Source organism: Filicampus tigris, chromosome 10 (assembly GCF_054856515.1).
Source record: "Filicampus tigris isolate MCC_2025a chromosome 10, RoL_Ftig_1.0, whole genome shotgun sequence".
In the NCBI taxonomy this organism is placed as follows: Eukaryota; Metazoa; Chordata; class Actinopteri; order Syngnathiformes; family Syngnathidae; genus Filicampus; species Filicampus tigris.
Window position 1 is genome coordinate 16043577 of NC_141226.1, and position 27993 is coordinate 16071569.

The 27993-nt window shown below is 45.6% G+C and overlaps 1 protein-coding gene across 7 annotated transcripts; it reads left to right on the forward strand.

The window, feature by feature from the left end:
* Positions 1-77: 77 nt before the first annotated feature.
* arhgap21b (Rho GTPase activating protein 21b) lies at positions 78-27988 on the forward strand. Of its 7 annotated transcripts, none has more exons than XM_086042964.1 (25): positions 78-324; positions 1106-1284; positions 6277-6435; positions 6653-6674; positions 9331-9423; positions 10108-10186; positions 10277-10331; positions 13056-13082; positions 14151-15705; positions 18071-18217; positions 18348-18450; positions 18590-18635; positions 18784-18909; positions 19015-19314; positions 19435-19496; positions 19574-19716; positions 19798-19940; positions 20055-20213; positions 20284-20362; positions 20480-20553; positions 20646-20735; positions 20842-21009; positions 21086-21191; positions 23831-23862; positions 23958-27988. In XM_086042964.1, the coding sequence occupies exons 2-25, from the start codon at positions 1210-1212 to the stop codon at positions 25455-25457; spliced, it is 5343 nt and encodes a 1780-aa protein (XP_085899090.1). In that variant the 5' UTR covers positions 78-324; positions 1106-1209; the 3' UTR covers positions 25458-27988. The 7 variants fall into 7 exon arrangements, with proteins under 7 accessions (XP_085899090.1, XP_085899084.1, XP_085899083.1 ...); XM_086042958.1 differs by lacking the exon at positions 13056-13082 and having other exon boundaries at positions 23958-25451; positions 25674-27988; XM_086042957.1 differs by lacking the exon at positions 13056-13082 and having other exon boundaries at positions 79-324.
* Positions 27989-27993: the final 5 nt, after the last annotated feature.

The window sequence follows — 27993 nt, forward strand, 5'->3', positions numbered from 1 at the left end:
AACGCTGTGGTTACATTGTGTAAAGTCACGTATGATTGGTCGGATCAAATGCAAGGCCGCCTGTGATTGGCTAATCGTGTCCTGTTGACCGAAGGTGGACTCCCAGGGAGTTGGGAGCGCTCGAAGCAAGAGGGGCGAAAAAGAAATCCAACCACAGAAACTACACCATGCGCCTCCCCCGTGTGAGACTCCGTTTTAACTCCAAATAATTGACATTATGTCAACGTACACCCACACCGGAGCCCGTTTGCTATGGTTTTATTGGACTTTCTCGCCTTTATCGACTGCCGCCGCCGCCTGGATCGACGCCCCGCAACTACTCAGGTAACTTTGTTTCAACTCCAGCCGTTAGCATGGCAGCTAAAAAGGCTAGCAGCCGCTCGCCACATTTCGGTTTCATTGTCACCTTTTACAACTTTAAACCCACCGCGCAAACCAAGAAGACATTCAGGTACTTTTGGGGTATAATTATGGTGGGTATTTTCGTATAAAAAATTGAGCAAAAGGCTGCTTTCATCAGAGTAATTCGCGTGAGAACAACCCGAGACGCTCCGTGCGTCGAAGTCGAACAATAAAATAGCCATCTTTTTTTATAATCGCAAAACCAGATGCGACTTTTATGGCGACGTAGCGTGTAATATCATATGTACGTGAACGCATACGTGCTTACGAATGACCTCCGTTTTCGAGGCTTGGCAGCCATTTGTTAGATACATTTCTCCCTTGGCTCACTTGTTGCTTGTTATTGGAGATGCGGCGTCGACGGTCCACGTTGCTGCGCTTCATCGGACCCATGACAACAAAACCCAGACCGTTTGTCCATGTGCTTTGTTGGGCACTTTTACAAACCTCCACTAAATGCCAAACTCTAACTCAGCCCGCACAAGCAGCATCTGGTTCACGTTAGATAAGGAAGCTCTGCCTAATTATGATCCTTTTCCCAGCATCACCTCGCTTATATAAAGCAACACAAGGCATAAAGTTGTTTAAAGCAGTATGTTATGCTGGCTGAGCATGGACTACTATAGTGTGAACACTTGTGATGAGTTATTTTTTTTCAAAATACACAAACATAAACCAAGTTGTATTGTCCTCTCTCTTCCAGATGGATTAGGTAATCCAGCAAGGACAAAGGCAAATTGCATTCCACCTGAAGATACCTTTGTCGATGTGGGCGTTTACTGGCTAGAGGAATTAAAGTCAAGGTGAATGATGGCATCACGTTGGGCTCATACTTGTGAAGATAATCTTGAGCGACAACAAGCCAGATCATCATTCTGTGAGGTATGTTGCAGTCTATCAATTATGTTATTAGAATGTGAGCATGAATGTTTTGGGCTTTTTTAAGGGAGTGGGAGCAGCTGATTCAGGGTTTCTAGAGTCATCCCTCTGTTGAGTCTGTTGTGGGGGTGGAGTTATGGGGGCTTGACGCTTTGGCCCAGCTGTTGGATTCTGTTCCCCGGGTTTTCCACTAACCCACACTTTCTGTTTGATGTTTATGTCTGTTGTGTTTTTTTAGGAACCAGGGTCATGTGCATGAGAGGATACCAAAAGTCTTGAAGCAGTGTCATGAATCAAAATAGAAATATATCAGTAAAAAATCATACATAAAAGGAATGATTTTATTATGTCATGAGCATTTATGGACAGATTTGTTCCGGTCCAATCACACCATCTGAAATTGGTGCATATCGTTTTTCGCAAAAAAACAAAAGGCAAATTCATAATACACTACACAGTTGTGCCTATGTCCAGAAAGCTTGTGTTCGGAGAAAGAAAGACATTCTCACAAGATTTTGCTTCTACGGTCAGATAGACAATCAGGCAATGCAAGTAAGATACTCAAAAATCAATTCTGAAAAGCCACCCAAATTACCGGACGCCGAAACATGGCAAAAAATCAAGTGACTCGACTCGTTGCAAAAAAAATGCGACCTCACTCCTTGTGGTTTGGGTACTTCATAAAAGCAAACTGTGAAAGTAACACTTTGACAATCATGCATACGTTTATAGTCACCACAAAGCCAAGAAAAATGAATACAATAAGTATTCTCGAGTAAGGAATCATATTTGCATACGTTTTTTTTTCCAAGTGATGGAATTTCTGTTTGATCTGATGATGGCGGAGCCGTCAAAGTTTTTCCGTAGTATAGAGCGGGGACTGCTTGAGTTTGCGCTATTGCGCTACTCGCTATTGGTTCCGGATACCGGAACCTCCGTTGTCAGGAATCGATCGTTAATGTAATATAGGAGTAGAAAATTTAATGCATATGATGTTTTTTCCGGGTGAGGGAATTGCCGTTTGACAGAGGTCCTTAGGTGGGAATACTTACTGTACATGGATCTGCTTATCTTTGTTATTTTCAAGAGTCAGCTACATATCCTATTAAGCGCTCGTATGAGTCAAATTGAGGAAGTCTGCCCGATCACAACAAGCTTGAGCTTGATCGGAGGTGCGTTGTGGGTGCAAAGTTTCAATTGTGGAAGTCCCACTTTTAATGAGACTTGACCACCAAGCAATTCATGTGTTAATGTTGCGAAGGATACCCGCTGGAGTCCCTTGGCTCTGGTGGTTATTTTGTCATTTAACAGCGCTGCTTGATACCCCATCGACATGTACTGTTTGCATGTGAAAGCATGTTTTTGACCGTTTGGATACACCCTATAAACGTTAATTTCAACTACACATCGTACCCGCTTGAATTGCCTTTCCACATAATGTGTATTAAAGAATTGACTGTGTATTCTGTGTTATTTTCTTTACTTTCTTTATTTCAACAGTACAGTATTCCTTAGGAAAAGCATTGATCTCATCTTTGGCTTTATCTATTGGGTTTGTTTAGTTTCTCTTGCACAGTTAAGTTCTCCCATTCAGCGCATGCTGTTCTTTTCGGGGGGGGGGTTCTATCGCAAAATGGATTCCTCTGGTCACGTATTGAGTGAACCAATCAATCTGTTTTTATCTATGAAATGTCTGCGGTAACATTTTCCTGATTACTTGAGGCTCCAGTGTGCATACAGTCATGATGGATGATCGATTCGGTTTTGTTGCTGTTTTAGGAGGCTTGTGGTGTTGTTTTTAAAAAAAAAATATGATTCATATCACCTGCGCACTCTTGCTATGCCCCCAGCAGAGATTGAGGCAAATGAGAGCCTAGTGAAATAGACAATGGTTTTGGATAATGAAGCATTATCCATATTTAGCGCTGTAGGGGGGCTCTGGACAAACCGACCCACCCAGCTCCCCACCACTATGGTCTTTGCCTCATTAAAGCTCAGTGTTTATCTCATTTGGGCCGGCTGCCTTTCACAGAAGCCTCTGCTCAGGCATCGCATGGCTAAGTGATGGCAATCGGAAGGGAAAATTGAGCCACAATTGGATAGAAGAAGTCTGTTACTTCCTGTTGCCTTATGGTAGTGTCTGCGATGTCTCAGGAGGCGCGGAGGAAAGGGGGAGGTGGTTACCATATAGGTAATGTGATTCAGCTGTCCCTTGTGCTGTTTTAGTGCAATCAAAATATCCACTTGGTCACCAAAAAAACATGATGATCGATTAATTTAAACAAATGTAGAATTACTTAAAATAACACGAGACATGATGATCACAGTGTCAGTCACGTATCTTCCTTGGCTGTGTGAAGATACTCCTCAACCTTGTCCTGCAACACAAAACTGGGACTATCAGGGCGTACCAGCAGCCCCCACCTCCTTGTGTCATTAGCTGAGACTTTTCACAGCAAAGTGCTCACTTTGGATGGAGCGTGGTGTAGAATCTAGCAGCCCGCAGACAAGCAAGGTCCTTCACATTTAGGTCTGTGCACTTCGACTCTTTTTCAGGGCTGCGTCATGTGGTGCCGGTAGAATGTCATTCGGTCATGTCATTTAAGTTAGTTTGTAAACACACGCAGGCCACGGGGTGGGGTGTTTTAGATTTGTTATTATTAAGTGGAAATTCGAGTTCCCTTTTTAGTGAGCGTATAGAGTCTCCAGAGGGGATTTTTCAAGTATTGTTTTGTGTCAGAACTGTTGCACAACATGGATCTTGACTTTTTAAAAGGGTGGCGGGTGAGGCACTTCACTAAAAGTCACTAAAAAAGAAGTAAATTGTTTATGTTTAAGTCTGCATTCCGCTTGGATGGAGCGAGCGCACCAGCACGGCGATGTGTCCAAATAGAAACACCAGCATGGCAGTTGTAATGTTGGAGTGTGTCAGCGAGTGTAAACATGAGTTTTATTGCACAGGACAGACTAGGCCGTTTGTGACATCTGTGCTTAGAGGCACATCGTGTGAAACAAAAAAAGTCCCATTCCTCAAATATAGTCTTTGAATCATCTTTCAGTTCGGGAGTTTAACTTCAGGCGGTGTAAAATATACCACACCGCCATCCTTGTCATTCATAAATTTGTGAAAGACACTCAGGTTGCGGTGGTGGTGGTGGTGGTGGTAAGGGAGGGAGGTCTGGGTGGGGTTCCAGAAAGTAGAGAAATGTCTGGGATCCATTGAGCTGGAATGTCACAACAGTATTAACTATATGCACGCGGCTATGATAACACTGCTCGGCATGTGCATGTCAGGAGGCCCCCACCCGGTCTGCCGTCCCCATCTAAAGATGAGAAGGGTCAGGAATGAACACTTGCGCTTCCTGCAAAGTGGGATCCGTTTGCCGGCATCTCAAGCATCCACGTCGATCTGTTGTCATCCGACCAGAAGTGCCTCTCTGGCGGCGGATTAGATGATGTTTCTGTGGCACGAAAGATTCCAGAGCTCAAACGATCCGACTTCTACTGGAAGCACTGTAATCTTAAAACAAACCAAGTGAACATAGTCAAACAGTACAACCGGTTCTGCTAGTTTCCGGAGAAACGCTCGGGTGTCAGCTGCACCTGTAGTACGTTTCCCAGCCAGCCAGCCACAGCAGCGTCGGACAGCCCAGAATCGTTTCTCAATGGCTTATGCACTCATAAAATCTACCCTAGCCACTTTTGGTATACAATACAGGCTATTGTGCCAAGTGCCGTGTTGGGATGGGCATTTGATTACATTTCCTTGATCCACTATGTTGAAAAACATCGACAGTATGAATTCCACCGTTAAACCAGATAAGACCGAGATTGATTTCTTCATCAATTGATGAGTATATTTACAGTATTATTGTTTCCACCTTTAGATTTCTATTCTCTGTAGGGCAGAAATAATACAAAGTAGACGGTTAAGGAAAGCTTGCCCCTGTGCATATGCAATACACTTACAACGAGCCATTTAGTGCACGACTCGGTTGTCATCTGGCGGCACTCACAGCCGTTTCTCGGCTCTTTAAAGGGGCCGCGAGTAAACATTTGTCCCGTGTTTGTTTTTTTGAAACTCTTCCGCACACGTTCACTTCTCCACTGCAACAGCTGTCTCAATGAGAGCGGGCCGCTCCAAACAGACCGGAGTGCGTTTGTGTGATCAATCAATAACGCGATCCAAACCTCACACAACCTTTAGCGTCCAACTGTGTGAAATTTTTCGGTGATTCAGTCCCGTTATCGGCCGGCGTATCTGCGCAGGCAGAGGGCATCAATGCAAGCTCATCAAATTCTTCACGCAGCGGGCAAAGTCTACATTTCAAGGGGAGGGTAGAGCTGCTATGAGATACAATAGACGAGTGCAGTAGAAAACTGTAAACTGCGGGTGTTTCCTGAAGCTTTAGTTCCGTGGAATATGATATGCGGCTGGAGTGCGTAAAGAGGCAGTGTTACTGCGCACTTGATACCACCAAGGTGCGAGGTTATAAATAGTCGGTAAACGCAACGATGGGTGTTCAGAGCCCTAAAAAGTTGAAATTCTTAACTGTCCTGTTTTCTGTAAACAAGACTTAACCACTACTACTGAGTGATCAGGGTATTTGGACGTAGGTACGAAGTTAGTTGTATGCAAACTGAGGATAAATAAATGTAGGGCCACTGACCAAAAAACAAATGTAAGTATGGCGATAAAAGAACATGCCTTCTTGTTGTCAATGGATTCTTACGCCGCAATGACAATTTTTTTTTTTTCTTCTAAATTAAACTTGGCCCTAAGCAAGGCAGGCATAAGTATTGTGCAAATGTCTTCAACTCCTCTCTGAGAAACATTTGCCTCAAACCATCTTCCGGAAACCAATTTCACACTGAAATTGTTATCAGAGAGAAATTTTGCTTCGGATAGAAGAACAAAGTATGAAAGTTAATCATCGGCCTCATGATCAATTGAAATGATTCATCAAACATCTTCCTCTTTTTTTACTTCTGTAGAATGACTCTGAGTGGAGAGGCTTGGACTCGAGAGAAGAGGAGTCGTTCTCATGGCCGCGACCCAAAACCGTGCTTTTACGTCGCACTTCTCACGGCTTTGGCTTCACCCTGCGGCACTTTATTGTGTATCCGCCGGAGTCGTCCATGCACTACTTCATGGTAAATGTCTGCCTGTCATTTTCATTAGATTGTAATGGACGCCCGCACACTTGCGGAAGAACCCCCGCCCCCCCTAACACACACACAATACATTTCAATGGGTGACAATTATACGCACATTTTCGCTGTTGGCTGGCCGGCCTGCTCTATATCACTTCATATTCACAAAGCATCTAGGATGTCTGATTCACTAATGTTATTTCTGTTTTCTTGACAGGGGGAAGATGTTGGGCGCAGAGGTAAGCAAAAAAATGAAAAAAAAAAAAATACAGGTGTTCCCCACTTGAGTCAGAGTGTTGCCTCAGACGTTTAATGACTTTTAACACTGGCTCTTTTCACTTCCTTGTATGCAAAGAGCAATATCGCTCTCCGCGTGGTTGACCATTGTGGCGACACGAACGGTTTGGTCAGCACCCTCTGCTACTGTCCTGTGGTGTCCCACCTCTTCATATTGTTCCACTTTGTTGTTCTTGCCGCTTTTCTCCCTCGCCATAGAAAGGCCGTCAGAAAGGGGCTGGCCTCACTTTTTACCGCAGCGTTTGTGTTTGAACCTTGCTGTCCCATGAATACACGTTGCTCTGTTTTGAAGCAACAAAGCCTCACATCAAAGTCCACGCCATTATTATTTAACTAAAATGCTCTCATTTTGATTTTTAAATGAGATTTCACCAAGTTACAGTAGGATTCGGCGATTATGGCCTTAAAATAAAATCGAATTTTCTTTCCCCCTCCAAATCTGGTTTGCATTTTCACTTGATTTCACATCAACCGTAAGTAGTTGGGTGGAAGCAAAACTCTGACTTGGTGGGAAAAAAAAAAAAAAAAAAAAGATTAAAGCTATGGTGTAGAAACTCTTTGCTAGTGTCAGAATATATTTTTATTTATATATATATCATCCTGTATCTTGCCAGGTTTTGTATGGCAATGATCTTCAGTGCATTTGTTTGCATTGTCTCAAAGATCATAAAAGCGTGTTGTTCCTGGAATTTGCCCAGGTGGGTGTCAGAAATTCCAGTAATGTTTGTATTACTTTGAAATGAATGCAAGCCGTACTGGAATTCATCATACACATGTTGAGGAAGTGAAATCTTATACAAAATAATTTTTCAATTAATCGGTTGACGACACTTTTCCTCAGTGTTCTCATAAAGAACATTGAGAGAAGCATGTTGGTAATACGGTGACGTTTGATGCCAGTCATAATTGAGTCTGCTGTCTCAGAATTTGAACTTTAAAATTGCCTCCACTTCACAGAGTGACAGCGATTTGACAGTTCTTATGCTGGCTGAACTAAAATAGAAATGATTTATGTCCGCATAAATTCACAATATTCCAGTCATATGCAATTCATGTACACAAACATTGCATCAGAGCACGAATCAGAGTGCTCCACTTGCATGGACGCTGCACAGTTGAACCCCGCCATCAATTATCTTATTGTATTAGAGTCTGCAGCTTCTCAAGACAAAGCTCCTCTGTTACAGCGCCCGGTTCAAGTTTGGCTGCCCTTAGAATCGAATTTTCCCTGGTCAACTCTCGCGTCCACATTTAGTGAGGCTGCAGTCAACTACAATCGACTGTCATTACATCTGACATACGTAGTGATGGTTTAGTGATAGTTTATTTTGACACAGTCACACAGGTTTAGTTCCACAACAAATACTTTTAATACTTTGCGTGCAGTTTTTTCTTTTTTTTTTTTCTTTTTTTTTTTTTAATGAGTGGATTTGGAGAATGTGACTTTGTTCCACATGAGGAGATCAGCTCAGTGATGCGATTCCAAAGAGGTGTTAAAGATTTTGTGTTCTCACTATTTTTGGTGGAGTACAACCTCGCTACATCAAGTTACATTTATCAAGTTCGTATATCATTTGCTACATGCCAAATCATAAAATGGTAATTTAGGCAATGTTTGCTCAGTGTTTTTCTTGGCCACTGGTGTTAAGCAGAATTAAGTCAAATGTAGTGCAAAGCTCACAGAAGCCTTCATTAACCTACTGTCCTCGTTCTGGCTGAATGATGAATGTTAATGTAGAAATATGGACAGTGCCTTTTAAATTACAAGGCTCTTGTCCTCAAAGGTTGTGAAGTGCCCTTGTATTCCACTAGAGGGAGCTTGCCTAATTGCGGTACAGTACATTACATAATGTGGGTCCCCTCGATGAGCTAGTGCATGAGTAAGATTCTGTGGAAGGGAGGGAAGGACAAATGTAGGTACACATTACTGTCACCCTTTCCAGAAATTTAAAATGGCTGCTTGAATTGTTATGAACTGCATAAAGAGCATTTAGCATTTCAAGAAAACTGGCATTCCTTTTCTCACTCCGGCTCCCATTCCACCCTAGTTAGTGTTGCATGGTGTGCTGACTCACTACCAGAATGTTAACTACGGGCAACTCTTTGACTGTGGACACCGAAGAGTGAAAGGAAAGAGTGGGAGTCGTGCAGCTGAGCCCACTGTCACTCCACCCACTCCTGTTCGCTTTCTCTCACGCCCATCCTTCTTCTGCCCCCCTGCCTCTTCTGTGCAGCTGCTAGGAAACAGCGACTGGCCGAACAAACTGGTTTTGCCCGTGTTAGCAGCTTTCATCCACCTTGCTAAACGCCACACAATTTCCCTCGATAGCGATGCCCCAGCCCTCTTATGATTTCTGTTCAAAGCTGGGCCAAGCACTGGTCAGAGTACTTTATTGCCCGCCTGATCCTGATTTAGTCAAGATTAAACCCACTATCTCTTGTTCTCACATGCATCCAATCTCGCTTCTCCTTTACAGTAAATGCCTGCTGCTCACTGCCAAATGTTGTACTTCCTGTTTCTGTTAAAGTCTTAGTGACTATGGGAAAACCACCAGATGAACCTAACAAGTACACTTTTACATTTTTACGTTTGGTTAGGGAGACAGCGGAACAGGCTCGAGCCCATGGACACTATTTTCGTGAAGCAAGTCAAGGAGGGCGGTCCCGCACATGGAGCTGGTCTCTGTACAGGTAGGATTTATATTCTCGTCTATACAGCGGGACCTCAGTTCACAAACTTACCGTAAGACACTCAGAAGTATCAATAGAGTAAAAAGAATACATGGCGGCATGCGTCCAGCCCTGCCAGCAAGAGCTCATCAAATGCCGCCTGGAACTAGCACAGTCACTTGCACATTTCACTGTCTTGGGTGCCACACTGAAGGCTAATTCCCATTGAAGAAAAAAAAAAAATACAACAACAAAAATGGATACCTGAGATGCCTAATGCACTTATTTATTTATTTGCTACAAGTGATTTTGAAACTGTGAGAAAAATGACAACCGGCATAGTTTGACTCAAAAGCTTTTTCATAAACTGATTTGTTCATGAACAAGAGCCTTTTATAAACCGAGGTTCCGCTGACTATACAGTATATGCGGTGGTGTTACTGTATTGTAAAATATGAATGGAAAAACATGTTTAATAAATGAATGGAAAGACAAACTGTGCTTTGAAACTGTAATTGGATCATACATACACACACATGCATGCAAACTAGTCAAAGAGAATATAATAAAAATCGAAAAAAAATACTCCTGTTGCTCTGTGTGTGTCTGTGGCACGTGTTTGTTTTGGCAGGAATTCAAATTTTCCTGACGAAATCGAAATATCCAGAATGCGATGTGTCATATTTGCGCTTGATGCTCTTTTAGGTGATCGCATTGTGAAGGTGAATGGAGCAAGTATCATTGGGAAAGCATACTGTGAGGTTATATCTTTGATCCAAGACAGGTGAGACACAATAACAATTGAATTATTAATAATGGTTCAATTTTGCCTTGGTCTCGTATTTGAATTACTTTTGCTTTCTGTTCCTCACAGCGGCGACTTTCTGGAACTTTGTGTGATGCCAAAAGATGAGGACATACTCCAGCTGGTATGTGTCTCCCATACGCTACCTTTTTGCTTTACCACAAGTACAAATTTGTTCTGTTTTTAGAACAGAAACGACCCTCTTGCTTACATCTTGTCCCAGAGAGCTGCTCTAGTTTTGGTCTGGGACCGGAATACTAAAATGCAGACATCCCATCAGAGCTCTCTATCTAGGCCTCCTAATCAGGACAGAGCAGCTTTTTGGTTTTCTGTCTCCTAGATGTCATGTTGTAAATCCATTCTTTCAAATACACATTATATGCATTTGTTCAGTCAATAATATCCAAATGAACAAAGCGTAATTGTTTTCCATACAGGGCATGTCCAAATTGTTGACCTATAAAAATCAAGAAAGGTCATCTTGATATAATTTTGCTAAAGATGACATATGATAGAACCTGTTCTGCGTTGCAGCCAAACAATGATCAGGTCTACCTCCACGATGTAACTCTGTCCGTAGGTCATGTAATATGGGAGCTTTCGAAAGCAACATCTGTGGTGACATTCCACAGTGACTCATGGCTGGAGGAGGGAGAGAATAACGTTGGTGTGTGTGCTCATATACATGCGCCGATTGTTGTGTTCATTCCTGCCAATTCACCTTCATGTTCTTGTTGAGACTTTTGGCTTTTCTCATTTGGGGTCACCGTAGCAAGTTGCTTGCATGATTTGTTTGGCACAGTCGTTACGCCAAATGCCCTTTCTGGCGCAACCTACCCATTTTTTTTTTTTAAATCCAGGTTTGCGACTGGAGTATACAGTATGGCCACTGGCCAGGAATCAAACTTGTGCCGCTACACCGCCACTGCTCAATTCCCTTTAATTTAAATGTTTTTTTTCTCTCTTTAACTCTGCCTGAATGATAAAAATCTGTATGATACATTTTTGCACCCCACCAAAACAATTAATTGCGTGGGGATATAAATCAGCTCCGTAAGCTCGTGTTGACAATTCCGCGCATAATGCATGCCGCTGCCACAGTGCATGCACTCTGCACATTAAGAGCAAAGTGAAGCTGCACTCAGCGCTTAAGTGCTACAGTTTTATGCGGATGCAAAGGAATGGCTTCTGACAGTACGTTTGACAGCCTGTTTATATAATGAAACCCAATCACTGTTAACCTGAAATCTCCCCTGTGTACTCTCTATGGCCGTGTCATAGCTTTATTGATAATGCAATAAATCATTACAAGGGTTTGTGTTTCAATTTGGGGTTTAAAGTCATATTACGTTTTCAAGCCAGTGTTGGAGTCTAAATTGGGGTTTCAAGGCAGGGTTAGGCTTTCAAGCATGGGTAGATGTTTCAACAAGGATTAGGGTAGCCAGCCAAGGTTAGGCTATTTAGTAGCGATGGGAAAATGAAGCTTCAAATTTGCTTCATGAACCAGTTGCTGTATTTTTGACTCCTCTCGATGGCACGGTCGGTTTAAATAAAGGGGTTTAAGACATTGCAAATCAGTGTACTTTCAGCCCAATGTTGAACAGAGAGTGCTATCTAGAGGAGCCAATAAATACAACAACTAATTCATGAAGCAAATTTGAAGCTTCATTTTCTGATCACTGCTCGTTAAGTCTCAATTGAGGGTTTCAAACCTGAGTTTGGGTTTTAAATTGGCTATCACGAGGGGGAGGTTTCCAAATTAGCCATACACTTTCAAGTTAGGGTTTTAAGGCAAGGTTAGACAACTGTCGACTAAAGAGCAGCCATTATTTTGCGCCAATAAACACTAGCTTATGTTTGTTGAACACTTGAATGGAAGTCATACTTGAATTTGTACAATGTCCCTCAAGCAATGATCTTAAATGTCATTTTATCATTCCTTTAAACTACTCCAGCCCTCCACTGTGTGAGCCCCTCCCAATGGCCTTCCTCTCTTTCCATCATCCACCCTGTCTCATGCCTCTGTCGTCTTGTTGCCGGCCACACTCTTGCACATCAGGCGTCCCTGAAGCCACATAAAAGTTAAGTCGGTGAAGGCGGAAAGACTGGCGGAGGCTGTCCAATAAGGGATATGCACACATACTAGCGACATGACATTATGCTGTAGGAGGCAGCACACAGACTGCTTGGAGACAGGCAGCAGTTGCTTAGCAAAGATACTGGGAGAGGCTGCAATCTGGGAGCAGAAAAGAGAGGGAGTTATATGGCGGGGAAGAGGAGGAAATGCCAAGAGAAGGGGAGAAAAAAATGGATGATAAGCGGAGTCGAGTGGATAAAATCAGCTGGTTGCCTTGTGTTTTGAACAGGTTGATGTGTGGGGGGGGGGAGAGCGAGGAGGAAAGATTGGGAGGGGGGAGCTCTACCATCAGAGCGGAATGTATAATCAGCAGCTGCTGCTACTGTCATGTGAGCAGCAGAAGAAGAGGGAGGGCAAGGGAGCCGTAGACTGGCGGCACCTCATTCAGTTAGCCCAATAATGTGGCTGAGAACGGATACAACCGTGGAAGCTTAGCAGCAACATGCGAAGGCAAGCTTGTGCTCCCGCCGCCTCGCCCAGAACGGACTGTCACAGGCAGGTCGTAACGTGGCAACGCTCCGCTTGGCGTACGCTTCTTCTCCCACCCTGTGTATTGCTGTCGCTCGGGAATATTTTCAGCATGTGAAATTCATTCAATGTTTTTCCCTTTTAATCTGATCATTTCCTGACTGCATGTTTGTCTCACTCTGCTGCTATCCCTCTCTCTTCTGTCTTCATTTCTTGGATGCTCTCGTTTTCACACCACGGCAGCCTTTTTTTGCGGAGACAACTCATCTGGTAAGCAAACTGCCTGACTAGTTAGCGATTTGACATTAACGCGGTGCATACATTTTGCACATCCTGGCATGCATGTCAGTGGAATGGTTACAGGCAGCGTGCAGATTTCAGCGACTGCTGTTGATTGTCCACTGGGCAGTTCCATGCTGACGATTCAGATGTTTCCGGAGAAATGGCCGATTCGACTGCGTTACCTGTTAGATTCACACCTCCCGCTGGCTTCTTAGTGAAACCTTGCCCACTCTTCATTGTACCTGTCACATATCATTATCGTGATAAAGGCCAGTGACCTATGAACTCTCTCGCATGTTTACGCTTTCTCGCAAAGGGCGGGGGACAGAGCCAAACACATTGATTGTTGCCCACACAGCATTATGTAAGTTTTTTTTTTTTTTTTTTTTTTTTTTTAACACCAGCTGGATCAAAGTCCCCATACCAATGCATCCCTTTGCTTGTTGCTCAGACAGTATATTGAGAACAATTAGGTTAGTACTCCATTGTTTAAAAAGTGAAAAACGTTCCGACTTTTGTAATCACACAATTCCTTAATAAACAGCATAGCAATTATTGCTGTCCATGTTCATAAAGGCCTTGGAGCAGAATCGGGCTAAATATAGCTCTTACAATGAGGGAGGGAACCTCCTGTCTTTCTGAGGCATCTGTCAGTGTGACGTAGGTAAATGGACACACAAGTCATGTCAATTATCTATCCTATCCATCTCTCTATTTGTTTGTCTTAAAAAGACGTGCACATTTATAAGTAAAACGTGAACTGGAAAAATCCTTCAGCAGTACAGTACATTGCTGGCAATTTTCTTCATAAAAAATATTAGCATGTGAATTCAAAATAAGGAGCAGATGAAGACTACTGACACTCCTGAACTAGCCATGCCTCCGCTCACTCGCACTGCAACATGTCCCACCCACGCACGCACGCACGCACGCACACGCGCGCTTCCAGCAGCAGTTGTGTTACACTTGACTTCCTTAAGCATCTCGTGGCTCACTGTTGATTATTACACACACCTTCTTGTCTATTTTAACACAGGTTTATTGCTCTGTCTCTAGGCCTACTCCCAGGATGCCTACCTCCGTGGCCACAGCAGCTACAGTGGAAATGCCTGTCACATTCCTGAGCCGCCCCCTGTATGTTACCCCAGAGTAGACTGTAAGCCTTCGGGCATGGCCCAGGCGACAGACTCGCTGGGTGCGGGCATCAGGGGCTCAGCAGCACCTTCTGACCACGGGTACCGCAAGGAGATCACCGTGCCCCCATCCCTTCCTCCTAAATCATATCCAAAAAGTCAAATGGCGGTGTGCATGCGCAACGACAGCGTGAGGACAGTGGCGGTTCCACCCGACCATATGGGGCGGATGGCTCCGGCGCATAGAAAAGATTACATGGACCCTGCATTTGTGAGGGCGAGGCCCGCCTCATTAGCCCAGTATCCTCACCCTCGAAAGGCAGATGCCTATCCTGGCGCGCCAGGGCTAGCTCCATACAGAGGCCCCGCAGCACATCACTACCCAGCCCCGCAACCAAATATTGATTGGCGAACTTACCAAACGTATCGAGAATACATTGACAACAAGGGAATCCATTCGCATGGTAGTCGAACTCTCCAGGAGAGGCTCGATAGCCTGCGATCTTCCAATCAAAACGCTTTTGAAACTTCACATCACATTCCCCAGATGGGCTGGGGCGCGAAGGGGATACGCAGGAGGAGTACTTCCCATGAACGCTCTTGCCACCGACCTCCCCCCCACTTCCAAAATGCCCCACGCAGTGTCTCCCAGGACCGCATGATCTGTTCCGAGAGGATAAGCCACGCTAGGAACTGGCCGCCAAGGAGCATGTCTCAAGATGGCCTGATGCATAAGGTACGGTCACACTCCACTGACTATGTTGAGCAAACAGAGATTGCTCAGCCCAAAGAGAGGACAGGATATCGAAGGGCAGACCCTGGTACGAGGCCCACTAGACAGTCTATGCCGAGACAGGCAATGCTGTCCAGGCCTTCTGGTGCATACAACAATGGCCAGAGGGGGCCGCACAATCCTTCTATGTACACAAAAGGACCAGATTCTCTCCAGAACCACCCCCCGCCCATGCTTTCAGACAGACAGACCCATTTTGGAAAGAGGACAAACGGTGACCAAAAAGCTTTAGTCAAAGCTAACCACGCTAGCCACACTAACCATCAAGGCCGCAACAGGGTGAGAGCTGAAAGCGTGCAACCTGTTGAGGCCGAGAGGGACGTAGCCTCCGTTGGGAAAAGGTCCTCTTCATGTTCGGCTCAAAAACAGACGCCTCAGCACTCTGCCATCCTCAAACCGGGCCAGGAAGAGTCTCGAAGCCAGGTGACTGCTGGACGCAGCCTCTCTGAGTCCGGGGTGGTCCTGAGGCCGAAGCCGCCCGCCGGAAAGCACCCCAGCCCTCTGCGTCACCCCTCCTACATTTTGGCTGTGAATGATGACGATGGCGCAGATTCCACAGCAGACGTAGCGGCGTGCTGGCTTCCTAACGACGCGCGTCGAGAGATGCATATACGTCGCCTCGGGGAACGTCACGCCTCCTGCTCCAGCAACCTCGATGAGTCGTTGGATTCTATTCCATTCATTGGTAAGAGGAAAATAAATTAATTTCATGCTCGTTGTTGCCATGGCAGCAGTCATAGTAACTTGAGTCAGAACAACAAAGCTTGTCATAGGAAACCGATCAAAATAAATGAACGCTGTTGGTTGCGCTTGTGGACTACCAAACCGCATAGTTGAGTAACTGCTTCATTTCATTTCGGTGCATTTTGGTTTGTGTACATTTCATCCTGCCAAGATGCTCAGAAATAAAGTTATCATTCTACAATGTTGACGTTAATCAGTATTGGTGGCATCTAAAATGTGTTAGTGGCAGGGCCACACTGGAAAATTCAATATTCATGGAATGGATCTCCAATGCCCAGCTGGCTTTCATGTTTTACAATATCTGCATTTTTACAGCAATACCAAAAGACCCGGAGATAATACTTTGCATCAGTCAATCTTTTTTTTCTGTAGATTTGCACTTTGATTGGCCAGCAATGGTTCTGGCTTGCTGTTCTCCATGTATTGTTGATTTGTAGAGTTGGCATGACAGGCCAGGTGCATACAAAGCAAGCTGTGACAGTGCTAATACGCCAGGACTACCATTCTGGGACTGGTGCCATGGCCTAGGAAAACAGTGTCTTGATTGAGCAGGGCCACTGTCAGTGCTCTGTTTCAAAGGACCCCAGTCACATCGATAAGCTTTTGTGCCCATCACCCACATCATTTTGCATAGCTTAAAGAGGAAGTCAACCCCAACATATTTTTTTCCCAGAATATGTTCTATGCAGGCCCAAAATTGCTTTTGTGGGATATGAGTTTAAGCAGCAAAATCCACCCCGCTTTTAGCCATCTCAGGGGGCGGCCATTTTGTCACTTCTGTCGACTGATAATGACATCACAGTTGCTCAGAACTCCGGTATCGACCAATCACGGCTCAGCTTCAGAAAACAGGTGAGCTGTGATTGGTCGTTACCTGAGCCCTGAGCAGTTGCGATGTCATTTTCAGTCAACAGAAGTGACAAAATGGCCACCCCCTGAGATGGCTAAAAACGGGTGGATGAACTCTTATTCCACAAACGCAATATTTATCAGAATGCCTTGTTTCAACTTGTGGGCTTGCAGAGAACATATTCTTGAAAAAAATATGTTTGGGTTGACTTCCCATTTAAGTGATGAATTCTGCATGTATTTTATGGCCGGAATTGGGGTGATAGTATTTGTGTGCGACTAAGGTGGACTCTGACTAAGATTTGAAATACTGTTTGCCCGTCACAATAACACGATCTATTTGCCACACTTGCTGGAATAGTACAGAGTAGACTGAAGCTGTGTTGATTAAATGGGATTTACTATCAAGGACTTGTATAATATTGACCCCGCATAGACCTCACGTTGATGGAGATGATGATGTTGCTTTTGGTTTGCCCTGTTTCACAGTCTGGTCCAGGCTAGATCTGGGACAGTGGCTTTAATTTTAACTCCAAATGCGTCTGCAGGGAGAGGCTTTATAATCTGAGCTGTGTCAGTGTCTGTAGCACAAAAGGAGGTGAGGCATACTCGTGATTGCTAACTTCTTTATCAGAGTGTATTGATGCATCAAAATCATTGTTGTTTTTTTACGTCAAGTTTTGATTTGAGATGATTTGAAGTTGCTGGTGACATATCGTCGCTGTCCTGTGAAAAACACAGTCCGTTTTTTTCATTTTTCTTATTTTTACGTGAATGGGGTTTCCGCGTTACAGACATCGCAATGATGTGAACATTTTTTAAAAATCCCAAATTGGACATACGCCTTTTTCACAGGACAGCGACGATGTAATAGCATTAGAACCGCTTCAGTCTTACATCCAAATTGTAAAAAAAAAAAAAAATAATAATAATGTTTTTTTTAAAAATACGGTTTCCTTCCTTAATTTCATGCTCACATGCTGACATTTATACTACAATTTATTAATGAAGCGGTCACAATGTCGTGTCCTGACATGATCATAAGATCATCCTTTAGAGCAGGAGTCTTCAATCCTGTTCCTCGAGGGCCGGTGTCCTGCCTGTTTTCCATCTCTCCCTGCTACAGATATTCACCAAAGGTCTGCAGAAGCTGGATAACGATCCTGATCATTTGAATCAGGTGTGTGTTGCAGCAGGGACAGATGGAAAACGGGTAGGACACCGGCCGTCGGGGAACAGGATTGAAGACCCCTGCCTCAGAGTTACCGTCATTATGCAAGCAATCGATCATATTAAGATGCAATAACGTCTAGGTTTCGCTAGGTACTCACACGCTTGGTCAGAGAAGGGGAGGGAATTGGGCTGCTGCTCTTTCCAGTTGCAACCAAATCAAACAATGGCCTATTGAATTTTTTTTTTTTTTTACGCTCCCTTCTGCTTTTTTTCTGTTTCAATAGACGAACCCGTCAGCCCCAGTGTTGACAGAGATGCTGCTCCTATTCCACCCTCCGCTGTCATATCTGTCCCACCATCCGTAGCGACAGGTCCTTCAAGTCCTGACTCACCATGTCCTCCCATTCGCCGACAGCTGTCACATGACCAAGGTAAAAGCTTCCGTGCTTGGTTGGGTCATAGTCATGTACAGTCTTGCCAAGCCATTATTTTTTGCGGTAACAATGTTGGTAGTACTAGTTTGATTTGCAAGTCACTGATCTTTCATATGCTCTGCTCCAGAGTCCCTGAGAAGTGCTTTGCTGGAGTCTGAATCTGCCAGCCAAACCGAGCGGTCTAAATCCTATGATGAAGGTCTGGACAATTACCAAGAAGAGGGGAGAGGGTATGTTCAAATGTTCAAATAATATCTAGCCACTGCTCTTTGGCTCTTTTTTCATTGATTGCATGCATCATTTTATTACCAATTAATGTGATCTTGTGATCAATCTCCTCTTCAGTCTTTTATCTGTTATTTTTTTCAGACGATCTTCTAGTCGGCATATGCCAAGTCTCAGAGGCCTGAAAAAGGTGAATTACCGTTGCCATCTTTAGTTAAATGCTGTGTACTAACTAATGGGCATAGTGCCTGAGGTGCTTTGTCATTGTAGACAAGCAGCGACATGCATGCATCCTTTTCAAACTGCCTACTTTTGATTGACTTCCGTCTTTGTGACAGGCGTTGGATGGCCATAAATCTTCCGGGGACTCTGGATCTCGAAGGGATTCCTCCGCAGATATCTTCTCTGATTCTTCGAAGGAAGGGTTGCTCAACTTTAGACAACTTTGCACCGATAAAAATAAGGTATAGCTGGGTCGTTGTGCTTTTGGCAAAAGAGGGGAAACAATGCTGCGCATGAAGTGGTCGTTTTGATGGGTGTAACATGCGTGCCGCTTCTCCTCCCCGTAGCGCGTTAGTGGAGGAATGAAGTCCTGGAAGCAGATGTATGCAGTTCTGCAAGGTCACACGCTGACCCTCTTCAAGGATAGGAAAGATGCGCTCTTGCACGTCACCGCGCTGCCCGACGAGGAGCCGCTGCGAATCAGCATCAAGGCCTGCCTGATTGACATCTCCTATAGCGACACGCGGCGCAAGAATGTGCTGCGCCTGACCACCTCCGATAGCGAGTACTTGTTCCAGGCTGAAGGGAGGGAAGACATGTTGACCTGGATTAAAGTCATTCAGGAGAACAGTAATCCAGATGAAGAGGTGTGTGTTTGTTGCCAAATCCGCTGCGGATGAATCACATCTTAATCCAAATATCATTTTGTCGTTAGCGTATTCCCTAAACGAAAGGTCAAAAAGTGTACGCCTTTTATGTCTTTTCAGAATGCGGCCGTAACAAGTCAGGATTTGATCAGTCGAAAGATCAAAGAATACAACATGATGAGGTACGCAGGATCCGATTATTATTACAGCTTGAGCAAACATTCCCAATGATCAATCTCATCCTTTGCATTCTTTACAGCGCACCCAGCAGTAAATCTGAACCTTCGCCGAAAACCTCCCGTCAGTCCTTGAGCATCAAGCAAGCCTTTTTGGGTGGGAAGACGGACAGCAAGAGCCACAGCCCTCATTCGCCCAAATCAGAAGAGCAAAGGGCACTAAGAGGTGTGGTAAAATCCACAATGACACAGGTTGTCACAGCACTTGCCGGAGGACATTGTGACTTACAAGTGTCTCGTGGTTCAGATGAGGCCAGTCCACCGAGGGACAGAGGTGCGTGGAAAATAGGCATCCCGGGGATCATGAGAAAGCCGTTCGAAAAGAAGACACCAGCTGGCGTCACGTTTGGAGTGCGGCTGGATGACTGTCCGCCCGCCCAAAGCAATAGGGTGAGTCATCGTTTCCTTTTTTTTTTGTTTGTTTGTTTTTATTTCTTTCTTTTTCTTAGCTGAATTGATTAACGATGAATGAGTTAACGATTATCCCGATGTTGTGTTTTCTAGTTTGTTCCTCTGATTGTGGAGGTCTGTTGCAATGTGGTGGAGGACAGAGGCTTGGAGTACACGGGGATCTACAGAGTGCCCGGAAACAACGCCGCCATCTCCAACATGCAGGAGGAACTCAACACCAAAGGAATCGCTGACATCGACGTCCAAGAAGATGTGAGTTGGCCGCACCTTTTTCATTCCGTTTTGCCTAACGGTCTGAGAAAAATTGCTCACTTCTCCACAGAAATGGAGGGATCTCAATGTCATCAGTAGCTTACTCAAGTCTTTTTTCCGAAATCTACCGGAGCCCCTGTTTACAAATGGTGAGACTCTCAAAGCGCGGTAACAAAAACTTTCCCCCCCCCCCAAAAGTTACTCTGTGGAAATTTTCTGTTGAAAACTGCATGAGCTGTAAGACGTTTCTGGGTTCTGCTCAACAGAAAAGTATGCTGACTTTATTGAAGCCAACAGAACAGAGGACTCTGTCGAGAGACTTAAGGAGCTAAAGAAGCTGGTAAGGAATCTTGGCAGCAATCTGCACACCACTTTTGTCAAATGTGATTGTTCTGAGGAACGCTGCAACTCTCCTCTTTTTTTTCCCCTCAGATCCACAAACTGCCTGATCACCACTATGAAACTCTCAAATTTCTTTGTGCTCACCTCAAGAGGGTTTCTGACAACTGTGAGAAAAACAAGGTGTGTTGTGACATCAGCAGTGCGACTGTCACGTCATCACGCATATTCTTCACATCCGCTTTCCCCTCGGAAAGGAGTCTCATTTGTCCCAACGACATCTGTTTAGATGGAACCTCGAAACCTGGCAATCGTGTTTGGCCCGACGCTGGTCCGAACCTCCGAGGACAACATGACAAACATGGTCAATCACATGCCCGACCAGTGCAAGATCGTCGAGAACCTAATCCAACAATATGACTGGTTCTTCGCCGAGGACTGCGACGACGATCCCGTCGTATGTGGACTCGGCGTTTTGTTCGCACCCCCGCGCTTTCGGCCTCATATTTATTTGGCCTCCTTCCTTCCTGCAGACCACCGCCGAGCAGGAGAGCACGGTGCAGTCGCAGCCCGTGCCCAACATCGACCACCTGCTGTCCAACATCGGCCGGACGGCAGCGTCGCCGGGCGAAGTCTCAGGTAAGCCGCCGAGTTGTCTCTCCCAGCGTCGTGCTGCCATAACATCAACACGGCAAAGATTTGTCCCATGCCAACAAAGTTTGATTCCGTTGCTATTCTATCGAAACGCACATATTTGTCGATGTACTAAATAGTAACTTCATGGCTGTTAGTTTTTTTTTTTTTTTTTAACATGCTTTGGGCTGAGATTTGAGATGAGTTTTATTATTTGGGGTTTAGCCATTGGGGAAAATGTAAGTCTTTTTTATTTATTTATTGAATCTGTCTTGGTTTCATTGTTATAGCTCAAATTGTCCAAGTTGTTATTTTTGTTCATTTCTTTGCTTTTCCTCTCACCCGAGCCATTTTTTTTTTCCTTTCCCTGTGCTTTACTCGTGTTGAGACGACGACTCCTTTTCTTTCAGTTCTTTTCTTCCCTTCCTCCTCGTCTCACGTTCTCTCTCTCTCCCCCGAAAGAAAATCAAACTTAACAACAAACGGATGGAAGTTTTTTCTTTAACCCTTCTGTGTGTAGTGTGTTGTTTCTCTCCCTTATCCCTTGTCCAGCACTCACACATGACCCCATCTTGACACAGGCCAAGTGGGCGGCGTCTATCACTCGATGATGTCACTGATGGACTCTGTTTTGTCAGTGGTGGACAGCTGGGACTGTAGGAAGAAGGACGAGTGTTGTGCCCAGTGTAGCTGCCTAGTCTGCAGAAACCCGCGGCTCTTTTAAATTGGGGGCGAAAAGGAGGAAAAAGAGATGGAAAAAAAGAAAGAAAGAGAAGTCGATGTTTGTCATTTTCCTTGTGGTGTGCACGTCTCACATTCAAAGCAATACCCCGCAAACGAGGGGATACACAGCCGTGCTGCCGTGCGTTCTCTCAAAGCCCTTTTGCTGTCTCTTGTTGTCTCTAAAGCTCATCGCAAGGACAAGTAGCATGGTATGGTCAACCTCAGGTTCTCTGCGGTCATGTGGCATAATCTGTCATGATGTCTGGGGAGGGGCGGGGCCATCGTGGTGGGACTGAGCTGGATACTCGCAGGCACACACGCACAATTCCAAACAAACACAGTAAATTGAATCGACTGCACTTGTGGGCGCTGATTTTTCTTTGTCCGTCGCGGTTTCGTTTGCTCGTCTTTTGTATTTTCTCATTAGAGCAGCGATAGGCCGGACACACGCTCGCCCGTTGATACGCTCACAGTCTCGCCGGCACAACACTTGCCTTCGTCGGAACTGTAAATAGACCAATCGATTCCGCCCCAAGAACATTTTCAGGGGCGCGAGAGCCGCTTGAGGAACTCTGTACAGGAACTTGACTCAAGTTACAACCAGACACTGATGGCTACACTTGGATGTGATAGACTTACTGTGGTTGCCTTTTCACCTCTCTGATGGCCCTGGAACCACTGAAGCACCCGAGAGACGAAGGTCCCAAGTCAACGACAGATAATGTAACAATGTAAAATGATGAAAAAAAAAAAGAATTCGTAATCTGAAGGCTGTCACTCTTTTACACAGAGATGCTGTAAACTAAGCGAATAAGAAATCTAACAGAGGATGGGACACTGGCTGACAAAAATCAGTTCAGAACTCAAAACTTCAAGGCAATAAACTTGGATAAAATTCTAACTTGGGCAATCCAACTAAATATTTCAAGTTTTGCTGTTGTGAAAATTGTCTTTCCCGCCTTTCACACAAAGAAACAAGAGTTTACAGAACCGTCCCTTGTATTGTCCCCCAATTTAAAGATTGATGTAAATACAGCTCAGCAAATAGTTTTTGAGCAAACAACTTTCTTCCCTTGTTGTGCTCTCTAACATTATTGCCATAAATGTCAATCATTTACATTTTAAAGTTGTTCCAACTTAAATGACTGTTTATTCCCCAAAAATTCAAGTTGTGTTTTTTTTCAGCGTGAGCGTCTTTTATTTCTAAGGTCGTATCTGGAGTTTTACTCATTTTCTCTTTTGGAACCATTTCTGGGGGTTTGTTTTCTTATGTTGTATTGAAATAACGGCGGCGTTAAAGGGAGAGTACAGGAAGCAGTGTAGTTGTGTCATTCAGACGCAGATCTAATGTGAAGGCTTGCCGGCGACACACACCCGCTGATCTGTTCAGCTCAGGCCCCTCTCAAGTGTCTTGAGTCAGTGCGAGCGCATCACACCCTCCCCTCTGTGACGTCTTTTAAGTTGGGGTGGGGGAGGAGGGGATGCCTACAAGGCTGGTTGGTGGCGGGCGACACGTGATGCTCCGTGACTGACGTTTGTGTCCGTGATGTGCCGTCGCTGCCTCCATCGTTACCCGAGCATGAGCCGCTTGTGTTCGTCTTTTGTTTGAACAGCCGGCAGGGGGGGGGTTTCATCTCCCCACTTTCTCTCTCTATCTCTGCGCTCATCCGTCATTTCAGGCTTAGTTTTCCGCCGCCTCCTCTTCTTCGTGTCCACCGACCGCTTACCAAGTCTGGTTACTAGTCCTTGTCAAGTCTGCCATCTTGCTTCCATCCAGCTGCTCTCCTTAAAGCTTATGTCTGTCAGTGATGATATCAGCAAGCCATCAATCCGCTCCCCCCGTCCTTCTCTACATCTAATTGACTTGTTTTCACAAGGCCACTGGTGGCAGACTACTAATAATTCTCTCCTTGTTGACACAGATTCACCATGTAGTGACTCCTCCAAATCAAAGGTGATGTTCTCGTTTTTGTTTCCTTCCTCGCAAGTTGTGAGCTCCCGCCCCGGCGCAGTCACGTGACCGTGTGGTCTGCTGTCTTTTTCCCGCAGAGCCTATGGGCGTCCGGGAAGGATCAGTGTAGCAAAGAAATGCTGCGCTCCTCCTTCTTCGTCAGCCGTAAGCGCAAGAAGCCCAAAGACAAAGCGCAGCCCAGCAGCTCGGATGATGACTTGGACGCGGTCCCCAGGAAGGAGATCTCGGGAGAGAGCCAGAGGCAGCCTGCCTGGTCTCCAGAGAGTCGCACCGAAGAGGAGGAGGAGGAGGGCGGCACCGGTGAGAAGGAGCATCTGAGGCACAGCTCTGAGGAACAGCTCGATAAAACCGCCGGGACCCAAGCGCCCGCCGAACTCAAGCCCGGCTCAGGTCGCGCCGGCTCCCCGTATGTGTCGCCCTCCCACTCCCCAAGCCTACTAAACTGCCACGCGGCGGCGTCAGACCCGCCCTCCAACTACGAGGACACGGTGTCCGACCTCGGCACGATGAACAGCACCAGCTCCCGGGCCTCCGCACCTAGAGTCAGGCGCTGCAGGATGGCGGCGACGGGGCAGGACGCGGGCGGCAGCGGGCCGGGAGCGGAAGTGTGCTCCATCACCTCCGACTACTCCACCACCTCGTCCATGACCTTCATGACCGGCGGCGAGCTCAACGCGCTGAGCGCGGAAGTGCGCTCGGTAGCGGAGAGTCGGGGAGGGGACGATGACGCCGACGACGAGCGCAGCGAGCTCTTCAGCGAGGGCAGGCCGGCGGAGACGGACAGCGAGAGCGACATTTCCGTCTTCGCCGTGGCCAGAGATGCGGCGGCCGAGCGGAGAGAGCCCCCTCGACCGCTGGCTTCCCACCGGCTCATCGACTGCGACACACTCTCCAGAAAGAAGGCCGCCCGACAGAAAACCGACAGCGAGTCGTCGCTGGACGCCTCTCGCGGCGACAAAGATTCAAACAGACTGTCGCAGCTTTCCGGCAAAGGTCGCTCCACCGGCAGCCTCAGCTCGTCGTCCCGCGGCGAGCTGGATAAAGCGGAGCCGGCGTGGAAACTGAAGATCACGGACCGGCTCAAAGTGCGTCTGCGCGTTTCGGTGGACGACATGTTCGGCGTGGGCAGCCAGCGGAACGCCGAGGGCCGCGGTAAGAAGAAGAACATCCGACGCAGGCACACCATGGGCGGCCAGCGGGACTTTGCCGAGCTGTCGGTTCTGGGCGACTGGCCGCAGCGGGCCCTCTGCTCGGGCTCGCGCTCCGAACTGTCGGCCGTGGACCGCCTGAGACCCAAATGCAGCTCTCAGGACTTCTCCATCGGGGACTGGATCGCCCGCGAACGCCATCGCACCAGCAATCCCGAGGTGAGCCTGGACCTGGCCGAGCAGCAGGGGGTACTGTGCGCGGGCGGCAACCCCCGCGCGTCGACGTCCTCAGAACTCTCGCACCACGCCGCCGAGGCTCTGAACGGCGATGTGCCGCAGGCGAAGAGTCTGAGTTTGTCGGCCACGGCGCATCCACACAAACTGGCGAGTTCTCAGGTGGTACACTCGCGCTTCTATCAGTACCTGTGAGTAGTGGTGGGAAAATGAAGCTTCAAAATTTGCTTCATGAGCCAGTCTTTTTTGAGCCCTCTCGATGGCACTCTCCCTTCAATATTGGGCTAAAAGTACACTGACTTGCCACGTCTCAAATCCCTTTAATTGAACCAACAGTGCCATCTAGAGGAGTCCAAAATACAACAACTGGTTCATGAAGGCAAATTTGAAGCTTCATTTTCCTATCAGTACCTGTGAGTCTGTGTTTGTGTGAAAGAGGAGTTTTGTTCAAGTCTGTGTGATGTTGGTGAGTGAGCATGTTGTACACATTGTCATGTGAAGTATACGTGAAGCAACAGCTGTGGACCTTACTTGTTGTTTAAGGCATGGGACAAATACGGTCCATACATCCATTTTTTTTTTTTTTAAAGAGAACTGATGTGGGGACGGACCAGGCCCACGCTCCATATTTGTCACACTGAAGACTGACGGGAAGCCCTTCCAGGCTGTGAAGCACAGTGACACACGAATGAACGCTTAGTCAGGTGGAATTCAGGATTCCATTTTAAGAAAGAATAGAAAAGGTATAGATTTCTAGTTTTTGCAGATGAGATATTTTTGTGCAAAGAAAAGTTACACAATATGTGAACCGGTTACTAAATGAAGAATGTACAAACGTGCTCGCCGCACCGCCGACTAAAAGCTTTAGCCGCTTGTGTTGATGCTAAAATGTACAGATCGCATACGCGTGTACTTGAATCGCAGTTTGGGTACGACATGCGCAAGAAGTGCCGACGAGGCTTTCCCAAAGGTACAACGCTGACCAGAACAGCGTAGACTTACTGTATGCACATGTTAAATAATATACTTCTTCATGGTTCTGAAGAGCAGTGAACAAATGGATTGAAACGAAAGAAAAGTTGGGGGCAGAAAATGGGTAATGAAATTGCAAAAAAAAATCTTCACAATAGGAAGTGCCTGACAATGAAATGTTTCGGGTGCCATATTGTCTTGTTCTACAGTACAGTACTGTGAATGACTTTTTTTTTTTCTTTTTTCTTTTAATTGTTGACTGTTGTTCTACAGGTTCTCTCTAAGAATAATGCCGAGCTTCCATTCCTGAGGCATTCCACTCTGGTCTTAACACATTTTCTACTTTGTTTCCATAGTTGTTGTTTTTTTTTTCATTTTATTTTTAACAACTTGAATTTTGAATATTCACTGTAAAATAAATAACTTAAATGTACATAGAGATGCCATGTTTTAGCTGCTTTACTTGACATTTCCATCGCAGGATTCAGTACAGTCATTGCAGGATGATATTGATCGGTGACGTGCGGTGAGGTTCAAGGCTGCTGATTGACAACTTTGAGACAAACAGAGTGATGTATTTGGAATTAAAAAATGGTCAACCAAAATAACCTTTACATCAGCATTCTCTTTCCACACATAATGAAAAGAGTTCGAGTGATTTCCTGGGGTGTCCAAATCCTATCCTCGAGGGCCACTATCTTGAATGTCTCCCTCCTCTAACCCACCTGATTCCAATTATCCGCTCATCCGCAAGCTCTGCAGAAGCCTGATGATGATCCTGATCATTTTAATCAGGTGTGAATCAGGTGTGTTGGAGAGAAACATCTAACAAAAGAATGGCAACAAAAAAAAACTTCAAAGTCTACAATTTAATTTTAATTTTGTATTTGTTGTTTCATAGTTTAGTTTTAGGTCAAATTTAGATAAAATGTTTTAGTCTTACCTTCATTTGAGCTTCAAAGGTCTCTCCGTCTATTATTCCCAGTAAAGAAAGTTTTTGTTGATCAGTCCTAGTCCCAATGAATGTTTTGAGCTTTTTAAAGGGGGACAACATAAACTGCTGTGTGTGCGCGCAAAAGTCAACTAGGGCATTATCAAATCTTTTTTGGACCAAAAATATGAGAAGCGGTCACTCCCCTCCATTTGTGAGCTGTACAGTTGTATGAGATCAGCCTTTACTTGAACAGAGGCAAACTCGCTGCTCGGTGCCTGCGTAGAAGAACGGCACCGGTGTGAAACGCAGCCCATCCCAGTTGACTTCACACAAATGTTAAATAATAGCCTGACTTTGGAAAATCAGAATACATCTTGTAAGAGTTTAAAAACATATTGGTGACGTTTTACCAATAGATGGTGCTGTCAAACTCTTTCTGAATTTATTGAGTGATTGAGCAATCTGAGGTGAGGCTGGCTGGCTGCTTGCTGCCGCGCTTCCTGTCTCACGTATCTGAACAGAAAATGTGCACATTCTGCAGTTGAGTTTTAATGATGAAATTATAGACATCATTGAATTGAAAAAGCAAATAAATATGAAGCCCAAACCAGAGAACTCGGATGGGAAAGAATTGTAGCCCCCCCCTGACCGCACGTCCCTGATTGATGACGCCCATGTGTGTATGTGTATGGACAGTTTTGGTACGGGGTGCGAGGGAGCACAAACCTCGATGTGGATAGTACAAACGCTGCCTTCCTCTTGATCGGGGGATGAGTGCACAGACTCCGGAAACACTGGAAATAAATTGTGTCAGTGGCAATGATG

Bases quoted from the DNA above. Each gene is read 5' to 3' on its own strand.
- arhgap21b (XM_086042964.1), top strand. From the start codon at position 1,210: ATGATGGCATCACGTTGGGCTCATACTTGTGAAGATAATCTTGAGCGA. The intron at 9,424-10,107 runs GTAGGATTTATA...ATGCTCTTTTAG, and splicing joins TGGAGCTGGTCTCTGTACAG to GTGATCGCATTGTGAAGGTG. The intron at 23,863-23,957 runs GTGATGTTCTCG...TTTTTCCCGCAG, and splicing joins GTGACTCCTCCAAATCAAAG to AGCCTATGGGCGTCCGGGAA.